A 10848-nucleotide genomic window follows, 5' to 3' on the forward strand; every position below is an offset into this window, starting at 1 on the left:
TAATTCATCAGTTAAGGTGTCCTTGTAGAAGTAACTGTAGTCTTTCAAGTATGATAGTGTGGGTTTATAGTCAAGAGTGAAGTGAATCCTGAGACCTTTATCCCAGCACTTGCCAGCGACAGGCCAGATACAGTTTTGGAGAACAGTCCCAGGTAGTGTGGATTCAAGTTCTGTCTCCTGTTTTCCCAGACAACCTCGCTCTCCTATGGTTTTATGGATGAATTCAGGGCCACTCGCCTCCACCCCTCAGGCAAGCCCTCTGCCCGCAGGAGCTCAGAATGACAAACAAGACGGGTAAGACATTGTTCTCTGAGCTACAGTTAGGGATTCAGATGAAGAGCTTTTTCTTCTAGCTTGTACCCTTCTATTTCCCCAGTATGTTTGAAGTGAGTGAACTACTGTACTGTGCAACAACAGGTTAGAGAAAATGTGTATCAAAGCACATTCTTGCCTAGTAGTCTGTTTTTCTTAGTAATCAAGAGCGAATAAACTGAAAGTTTTTGTTGTTGTTTTAGTGAATGAAAATCTTATTTTTTACATAAATCTGTTAAGTATTAGTGGTCAAAACATAGTGGGGCCTGCTATAGAGACTGCTATTGGAAAATAATGTGCAGGATTAGGAACTAGAGCATAAGAAATAAGATAAAAAATAATTTAAAAGGTTATTGTTGGTAAATTATTAGTAAGGAATTCAACAGCAATTATTTCCATTCCACAACAACCAATTTGAAATGAAATAAGATTTTTGGTGAATAAAATGGGATCCCAGGTTTTTCAGAGAGATTGCTGCCACAATTTAATACTAAAGATAAATTATGTACATAATGATTGTACTATGTAATTGTTACTTCATATACTGTACAGTATATGGAAAAAATGTTATAACTCTGAGAAGACAAAAATTATACTGTACTTTGAAGTGGAAGACAAATACCAAAAACTTAATTTCCTGCATTATTGAAGATAGATAACCTACAGAAGGTTCTGATAAGGTTCAAATATAACTGTGCTTTAGATGAACCAATCCAAGTACTAAGTTATTGAGATTTATCTTATGTACTTTATTCTCATATAAGTATCTAAACAGAGATAGCAGACCATCTCTTTCCAACTTTGGCATGTTTTTTCCATAGTGAATCGGTTATTTGAGTTTGTTGACAGAATTACAATACTATTGTTGCAGGAAGAGATATGGACAAGCAGGTTTTGACTGAGTTTGTTTGGATTCCATACCTCTCACATTTGTTATTCTTAATCTCCTGCCATTTCAGGCATAACATGGCCTAAATTGAACTGTTGTTCAATCCTCTAAAGCCTGTGACTGCTGATTACCTCCATTTTTCAGTGTCACAAACAGGAAAGCCAAAGCAGTGTATCCATGTGAAGCTGAGCATGATTCTGAGTTATCATTCCAGGCCGGCGCAATATTTGAAGATGGTAAGTGTTATCGCTATTGCTAGTTGGCCACGCAGAACTGTAAACATATTGGATTTCTACAAACTGAGCAGGAAATCAGGAAATCTGTCACCAGGAGAAGACGGAATGAATTTAAGCTCAAATTTGATGTTAAGTCCCTCACCCCACCCACCAAAGGCTATGATACTAGTTGAAGTGCTATACTTAGTAAAATTAGTGGTTAAAAAAAAAAATCATGTTGTAGCTTTTGAGTGGCTTTTGATACAAACTTTTTGAAACCATGCTAGATAAAAAAGATAGCCATCCATTTTCTAACTGCTTATCCACTACAGGGTCTCAGGGGAGCCAGAGCCTATCCTGGCAGTAATAAAGATTTGACATGAAAATGCAGGGTGTGATGCCTTGATTCTAACCTGCTTGTGAAGCAAAGTTTTCATTTACTTTGTAGAACTTTACAGATAATTCATGTCTTTGAATGAAAACCCTATCCCCTCCCTTGGAGATCTAGGGGGAACAAACTACCTTGTCCTTCTGGCCAGGCTGGCATCCTTCAGCTCAGTGGGGTTAGCTAAAGAATGGTCTAATTCGTTGATGTTTTCTGATTGATTATATCCACCTAACCAAGATTCAGGCTTTTATTGCAGTATGAGAGCTGAAGTGATGGAGCCTGACTTAATTTCACGTATTTGTAAGAGTGGAAAATATTTAAGAAGACTTCACCCAGAACACAAATGTGTGTAACTTGTTGTGTTTTAATGCTATAGGAGTATTTTACCATCGTTAAGGGCTAGTTGGTTTGGTAGTAGACATACTGTATTATTCCCATAGAGCTAAACAGTGCTGAGTCAAATAGTATAGCTGCTTAGTAAAAGAACAAAGAGCAAAAGAGTAATACTCTATCTCCTTCATAGAGTGAAGAATCAGCAAATGAGAACAAAATCAGCAACTAAGGCACTCAGCCTTTGAATAATGTTATTAGAGGGAGTGATGATGTACAGTAACTTCCCTGTTGCTGAATTTTCTCTTCCGTGCCCAGATTCTTCTAGATGCACAGGTCTCTTGTTTTTGCAGTTTGCCCATTACCACTGGATTGGAAAATCCACAGAAAGAAGGACTTATAAAGCTGAAAGTCAAGACAAGTTAGTGCTACAATAGAAATTGACTGGACTGTCTTTCTTTGACTGACTCTAGCCACGTCTGTCTTGTTTTCATTTATAAATGTCATTCATGGCTCTTTTGTATTTTTTTCTTCCTATAAAGTGACTTTCTCAAGAGAACCAGGGTGGCTAGAAGGAGAACTTGAAGGAAAGAGAGGACTTATTCCAGAAAACTACGTTGAGATCCTATAACCCCAAAAAGCCTCAGATATTGCATTATACATGGTATCCATGCTCTTCAGTATTGATCACTTTTTTGAACTCACTTTTGCATATATTCTTATGCTTTCAAACACTACAATGATGTATCTGCCAAATTAATGACCTGAGAACAGCCAAAAAGAAGCATACATTTCTCTTACAGTGCAATAGCAAAGACCCCTATATAGTCTTAAAGAGTAAAAGGCAAACCTGGGAATCTGAAATAAGTTTTAATATTGAAATTATATATATATAGTATGTGAAATTTTAAAATTCTCTTGTGAGTGTTTTTAATAATGATTTTTAAGCTTTTAATTGATGCATGGTTTTACTGTGATTGGTCATTTTTTTCTTTCTTTGCTCTTATACTTTCATGAAATATAAGTCAAAGTCTTTACAGGTTCACATCTTTGACACTGTCTCAGTGCCCTCTGTATTTCTATTCAGGTGAACTGGGGTTTAAATTTGTCCAAAAATTCCATGTCCTATGTACACCCTGATTTATCACACTCATGACTGATTTACAAAAACTTGTCATTCTGTATTATTCAGGGAATTTAAATGTGATCATATTCCAAAGTATGTCAGTATAAAATTGAAACAATTTGAAATCCTTAAACTATCCACAGGTGGACCTGATGGGAAATCTATAAAGAGAGCAAAAATTCTTCAATTTCGACCTAATCAGCATTATATCTACGATCAGTAGGAATTGATTTTGACTGTTGATATTTATGCATACTGTACATCTTTTTTGAAAAAAATGTATGTGCAGTTGTTAATAAGATGTCTTATTTCCACTTGACAAATTGTAGCATAAACCTGTATATGTCTACAGTATATATACTTAATTTTAAGGGACTGAAGTTTTGCATCTGGCACTACTCTTAATTTTTAAATTTACACAGTTCACAATTTCACACAATGCTGTTGAAAGACAATTTCATTTTTTTGAAAGCTATTGTTTTTTCAAAGAAATTAAGATGTTTTTTTTTCTGAAATCTGTAAAGATCTTGCATTTACAAAATCTATATGTTTTGATCTCTCTTAAGTGTTTAAAATATTTTAAAACTTTGAAATATTTTGTTAATCAGTGTTAAAGTAATAAAGCAGGTTTTCTTGTTTGCAGATGTCTGGCATCATGTATTTTGTTTAGGGCTGATAATATTGACTAAAAATGTGTCTACAAATATTTGTCGATTTTTCATTTACATTTTCAAACGGGCCTCCAACCTCCAATGAGTTAATGACCTAACCTGAAGAGGGCAGCAATGCTGCTATAGCGTCATAACTATAGAACAGAAGGAAGAAAAAAAAAACAATAATGGTGGAAAGTTCAAAAAGAAGCGAAGTGTGGGAACATTTTCTTAAAACAAAAGATAAAACCGTAACATGCCGAATGTGCAAGGTTGATTTAGCATTCCATGGCAGTAAACGTGCCTGCTTTAGCATCTGAAAAGGAAACATCCTGGTGTGGACGAAAACTACGTAGCACGGAAAGTAGCTAGCCTGAGCTACCCGTTGTTCGAACAGTCAGAGTAGTTTGTCAGAATGAGCTACTGTACCATTACTACCATACCATTGCTCACCATATCCCATCAAGTTCTACAAGTCATTAGAATAGGTTTCTGAGTAATCAGAAGTATTTAGCAATGGCAAAATACCACAAACCCCCACTCATTTGTCTCTTAGCCTAAAGTTAGCAAAGTTGCAGTTCAACTTAATATGCAATTGCAGCATATTTTAGGTTTGCTTAACACTCACCATATGGATAGTAGTCTTTTAGTAAAATTGTTTATCTGAAAAACAAATAGCTCGTCCTAGTTTATTAACACCAGGAGGTCAAATTCCAGTCTCTCACTTCCTCTCTCCTACTGTATGTATAAATATTCAGTGGCTGCCCGCAACTGTGTTTTCTTTCTAGCCGCTGTCCCGCAACTGTACCCTTACAACAGCTCCCTGGTTCATTCCTCTTCAATGATAGGGGTTGTGATAGCTTGATCCTCTTCATTTGCTCACCAAGGCCGAAGTATTAAGTAGGCTATCCCTTTGCATTCATGAGATAGTTTCTTAATTAGAATTTGACCAAACATCTGAAATGCAAATTACAGACTTTAAGATTAATCATGAAAACAAGTGCACGTGAACTTGAAAACTACATGCAATACAAAAATCAATATTAACAAAAACCAAACTACAAATGCACTTCAAATATGAAGTTAACTTCCTCAGCAAGCCATAGTATATTCAGTTTGATAAAAACATTTCCTGGCGACCATGAAATGAACTTGGAGGCACTGCACTGAAAGAAAATGTCCTCAGGTGATTTTTTATAATGATGGAACAAGTAATAGGTTTATTCCATGCTGAAAAGCAAAGAAAGAAAACACAATGTTTTGGCTGTGGAGCCCTCTTCAGGTGTGAGCAACACCCTCACACCCGAAGAATGTTCCACAGCAGAAACATTGTGTTTTCTTTCTTCTCTTTTCAGCATGGAATAAACCTATTACTTGTTCCTTTGTAGCCTGCGCATACTGACGCAGCTACAGTACCCACCTGAACTGTTTATAATGTCTGTGTGCTTCTGAGGTACAAAACCAATTACTGTATGTACAGTCTTTCTGCCTTTAGCTACCTTCACTTGTGCTGCGGGTCACACACAACAAATGTTATTGAGATTTACTCAACTGCAGTACACATGCCATCTCAGTACACAGATTTTTTTGTTTTTAAACACAAACTTAAATTGACACGCATTCCCAAATATCTTCAGGCTTAATAAATAAAAATGTTTTTTCATTGTATTATTTTAGTTTTTCAACTCTCTCCCATGTTAGATTATGGAACAGACTTCCAGATATTAAAATGATCATTTTATTTTCCAGTGTGACAGATCTGTGGGGGGTTTAAATTAGACAAATTTTAAGTTTTATTTTTAGTTTCCATTTTCCAATCACCAGTTTAAGCCTGACTTCAATATCTTAGCATTTCTCTTAGATCACAATTTGCATTTGTGTCCTATAATTGTGTGTTTAATTATGATGTGGTATTTAGAAGAATGATTAATAGAACAGTAGAATAAGTGTCCTTAATGTACTGTATTTTCTATGGTCATAAAATTCATCTTGTTAATTTTTAAAATGGAGAACAAAAGGATACACATTCTAGTAAACATTTTAGCGAGTGAGTATTTTGAAAATCAACAGTCAAATATGAAAAAGAGGACACAAAGTGGAAACTATGTGGATGTGAATTTAAAACGGAGAACAAGAGGCACTTCTTTACTCAAAGTTTTGTGGAATTATGCAACTAACCACTACCCAGCCATGATGTTGATGTCGATATTCAGGTTACTTTAAAGAAGCAGCTGAATGAGATCCCAAGATCAATTGTCTCCTAGTTAACAACCAAGTTAGTTTGGCCAAATGACCTCCTTTGGTTATAATATTATGTTTTTATAGTCTACTGAGATTTGTCTTCATTTGTTTCAGGAATTGAAACAAATTCTTTACCTCTCTTTTCTTTTATGTGATGTCTCTGGTTACTCAAGCCTTTGGCATCCTCTGAGATGGAAAGTTATCTACATACCCAGTATGCACAATTTTAAAGCTTTTAGGAGCAAAGTAATTTGTTTTCCTTCTCGAGTTTTACAAAGTTCTACAAACCTTTCACAGATGTTACTGTTTTGAGTGAGGATTTGAATGTTAAAGATTAATACATTCCTGGGACAACATACATTTTGTTTTCAAAATCATAATCATCGCAATCCAAATCCACTGGAATGAAGTCATTCATGTGTTGTGTATTTCTTTCTATGTCCACTGTTGTAGAAATTAATATTCCATGTTTACATGTGTTTTATCAATATTCCAATCCTGGTCCCTCTCAACAGCAGAAACTGGTTGATTTGTCTCTCCATGCCTAAACAGAGGTTGGTGCTTTGTTTGCAACCTGGCACACATGATTCCTGTCCTTTATTGACATTATTTCTGTAGTGGACCAGTTTTTCCTGTTCTTACTTTTGGAGAAGTAATGGTGTAAGGCATCGAACAAAACTGTACCTTTCACTAGTAACACCAATTGTTCCACAAGCTTTATGCTGACAAAATTATATTTTTACAGACAGTGTTTAATATTTTGGCCATTAAGTACAGATACAGTATCTGATTTGTTCTAATTATTTCCAAGTAAAAAAAAAGTTTTTTTAGTAGGACCCAATATTTATCAAAGACGTTTGTATTGTAGGTTCATAGATTAGTTGCTATGGCGTGTAAGGCTTTAAGGATCTTTAGAAATAATGTTCCACTATGCACAATATGGTTGCTTAATAATACTGCAGTTCATTAATTAATTTGCAGTTATGAAAACCAGCTTTTAAACATTTCACATACTGTATTAGAGTATCTGCATTGGCTTCTTAATGACCTTTCACTTCTACTAAAAAAACATGCAACATACTGTACAAGAAAATAAGTTAATCTTATGGGTTTTGAAAGTATGCTGTTTCAATTTAGATTTTTATTGCAAGCTCCAATTAAATTCAATTAATTAAACCCTTTGCCAAATTAGCAAGGTTTGTCAACCCTTAAAATTGGCAAAGAGCATTCTTGTACCTGTCTCCTTAAATTTCACAGGAAGATTCATTCATACATACCCTTAATCTTGGTCTTTTACAGGGTTGTGAATCCGAAAGAAGAAAGTTAATTTTAGCTCTAATCAAATCCAGCCATGCATGGAAAGCTACAATGTCACAGCATTTGCTTGGAAGAATCAATGTTCTTCATGGAGTCCAGGTCACTCCAGTAGTTAAATACTGCATCATTCCTTAAAAGACAGTATATTTTATTTTCTAAGTAATTTGCTCATTCTGGAATACAAAGTATTGATGTGCAGTACAATGATGATTTGTTCTGAACAACTATTGAAGTGTGGCACACTTCTAGTAATAAGAACAAGTATTTTTCTAAGAGTTTTGTTCTCTGGTGCTTTTTTTTGTTTCAAAGATCCTGGACTCCCTTAAACTAAAAAAAAAACAATTCATATTTCTAGGGAGTCATATGATAGTCTGACTTGATGTTTTAGGAAGATTGATTAGGGTAGTGCTTATATTTGCATTATGACAGTGCCAAAGGGACTCTGCATCTGGAATGAACCTGTTTCAAGGTGCTTTGACAGTTCTCATGATGTAAAGCAATGCATTTAGTGTAATTTACTTTCATTTAAATAATATTACATCTACCTGTTTTTCTCGCTTCCTTATCTGTTGACCACAAATGCTTTTGTAATTGTTGTTTGTTCTTCATTGGGTAAGGGGGTGTACAATCTTCAGATTATACTGATGGATGAATTACAGAGCTGCCAAAACAGAAACAAGTAACATGGAGACAGTTATTCCTCATTGTTCTCTGGACAGTGTAGTTCAAACAAGAACCTGTCACTGCACCCACTGACCTCTTCCATTACATACAGTATGTGATGCGTGTTCAATAAAATGTCGATGCACCTGCTGCAAGCATTTTTTGTCATTTTCCTGAAAAAACTTTTTTGTACTGCAGGTGATTCAAGATCTTCCTACAAAGTTTCACTATCTTTTATCCAGCTTTTTGAGGTATGGTCATTGCCGGAGTCTGTCAAGTGCAGACTGGATAACATTTTTGGTGAAATCGCACAAGAGAGGATCTGCCCTCTGTCTCTAGATGACTGCTGTTGACCGACCTGGATTTTTAAATCAGCACCGGACCAATTGCTTTCTTCCAACTGGTCAGGTGATTGAGTGTGGAAGGACACTCCCTACAGATTCTAGGGGAATGTAGTTCAGATCGCAGCTTCCATCTTGTTCGACTTTGTTTGATACAACTATCGACGCAGACCATTTTTTAACCTCCCTGTCTAACCATATGACTAGACTATTATTCAGTGTAGAGATTATTTTTAACACTTATGTTATATAATCTATTTTATTGAGGTGGGTTTCACATTGTGTTAATGTAAATCGTAGGTTAATTATTGAAAGGCTCCTTTCAAAGAAAAGAATTCAAATTTGTTGTCCTGTTCCACTTGGACTTTCCTGTAGTCTCCTGTGTTGATCTGTTTGTGTTCACTCTATCCTAGCTCGCCCGCTGTCTCAGTTATATTTGTATGCATTTGATTAAAAAAAGTTGTTGCTCTGTTTAACTTTCAATTGCCTCAGCAAGTCCTAACTGGGACTCTGTGACAGTCTGAGCAAACTATCACAATAGTCTTTGGTACAAATGCATTGCTTGATTAATCCCCAGCCCCAGCACTGCAAGGCAGCAATGCTAATCACTGGGCCACCATGCCATCCTTCTCAGTTCATGTGGAGGCTATTATAGTTATATACAGTATAGTGAGTCAAAGCCTTCTCTACAGCTTAATGCAGGGAAGGTAAGTAATTTCAAAATTCAAAAGAGGTCAGTTGTGGTCTCCCTAGGGTACCATTGAAGAATATTAGTAGATCTTGTTAAGAAAACTCTCACAATGTATTCCTGCTCCCTAGATAGTGCTCAGTACAGCTCTTTTTTCCTCCAATCCAATGCATAAGAGATAAAAATCAGTGCTAAAAACAAACTAAAGCTTTAGAAGAGGCTGAGGAAAGTCATGTGCTCTCACAGGCGTTTTGTCTGAGTAATTAATCTGTTATTTCCTTCTAGTCTAGGTGGATGAAATTGTATAATAATTATGAGGTGAGCACTACAAATTACTTTTAATAACTGTGTCTGACTCACCATAAAAATATGTACCTGAAGTGGACCTGAGGCACCATAGGTTTGCAGCAATGTACTGGGATAATCAAATCAGACAGCCGTAATGATATGGGCAAATTATTCAGATTATTAAACTCACAATGCTTTTAATCTTAAGAGTTCTTGAACTGCAATTCATTCTAATATTCATTGTGGAGAATGCATATTTTTCTCTTGCAGACTTTTAAAGGTCACTTGTATTGGAAGGCAAATTTCACATTTAAATGTGCTTTGTGATGTTTTTTATATAACGGTTTTCTTGTGGTACGGTGTGTGAGTCCACATGCCAGATGCATCTATAGGTTCTGGAAATGCTATCACTTCATCTGTTCATTTAAATCTAGTCAAAACATTTTTTTTTCTAGAGGAGATAGTTCAGAAAACTTTGCATTTTCTCAAAGGTTTTGTACATTACAATTGTGAAAGCCTACTGTAAATTAAGTGGTGCAAAAAATATGATCTGCTACTTATCTTCATTCTTTTCGTGAGCCTGTGCTAGACAGAGGAATCTGAACACAGATGGCTTTCTATCTCTTGCCTGGGGAGGAAAAAAAAACAACATCAGTGGGATGGATATAAAGACATGCTTTTAAACCAAGACTATTTATGTTTCATTCTTTGCTTCTTGTTATAGCATGTTTACAAGTTGCACTCAATATGACTCTTGCAGAAAGTAATCAGGAATGCATGTGAAAAGGAAGAAATGGTTATCCTTAGATTTTCTTTCTAAAACTGGGAAGTCAGAAGCCTATATGGAGAAAAACGATAATAGTAATGATCAATCGGAGTAATTGTTATTTTTATGTATGTTTTTGCATTTGTATAATGCCTTTCATGTCAAAAGTGTTTTTCATATTTGAGTAGATCTACAGTACTTCATCCACCACTTAAGTACAGCATTCACCTTGGTTACACATGGCCACCTTTCAGCACCAGTAGTCTCACTACACAGCAAATCAGGTGGAAAGGCGAGAATTTACTTCTCCAATTGCATTGAGAAGAGGGGGAGTTAGGTAGGTCTCCGGAAAAAAAGAAATTAAAAAGTACAATGAATTGTCTGCCCAAGCAGAGGACAGCAGGGAGACCAAACATATACAAATTGCCAAAGAGAGCCAACACAATATATTTTTTACTCCCGAAACAGTAAATACTGTAGTAACATACTGTATAAGCAGTACAGTGACATGGTGATACAGTCCCAAGATGTGCTGTTCAGGTAAATTGTCAGGTCTTACTCCCCTCAGCTCTTTACATTGTGTGCACATTTGAGTAATTGTTTAGTGTCCTATTCAGAAATTTGTCCTAAATGT

At 35.7% G+C, this 10848-nt stretch overlaps 1 protein-coding gene across 3 annotated transcripts in view; it reads left to right on the forward strand.

The window, feature by feature from the left end:
• Positions 1-3902, forward strand: part of arhgap10 (Rho GTPase activating protein 10) — a 75354-nt gene extending 71452 nt beyond the window's left edge. The window contains exons 21-24 of one of the 3 annotated variants that reach the window (XM_088633154.1): positions 190-294; positions 1346-1437; positions 2488-2555; positions 2677-3902. In XM_088633154.1, coding sequence (XP_088489280.1) covers positions 190-294; positions 1346-1437; positions 2488-2537 — 247 coding nt within the window. In that variant the 3' untranslated portion in view covers positions 2538-2555; positions 2677-3902. Of the gene's footprint in view, positions 1-189; positions 295-1271; positions 1438-2487; positions 2556-2676 lie in introns of those variants that run through there. The other 2 variants (XM_088633153.1, XM_088633155.1) reach the window with 2 other exon arrangements.
• Positions 3903-10848: the final 6946 nt, after the last annotated feature.

This window comes from Lepisosteus platostomus, chromosome 1 (assembly GCF_059453375.1).
Source record: "Lepisosteus platostomus isolate fLepPlt1 chromosome 1, fLepPlt1.hap1, whole genome shotgun sequence".
Taxonomy (NCBI): domain Eukaryota; kingdom Metazoa; phylum Chordata; class Actinopteri; order Semionotiformes; family Lepisosteidae; genus Lepisosteus; species Lepisosteus platostomus.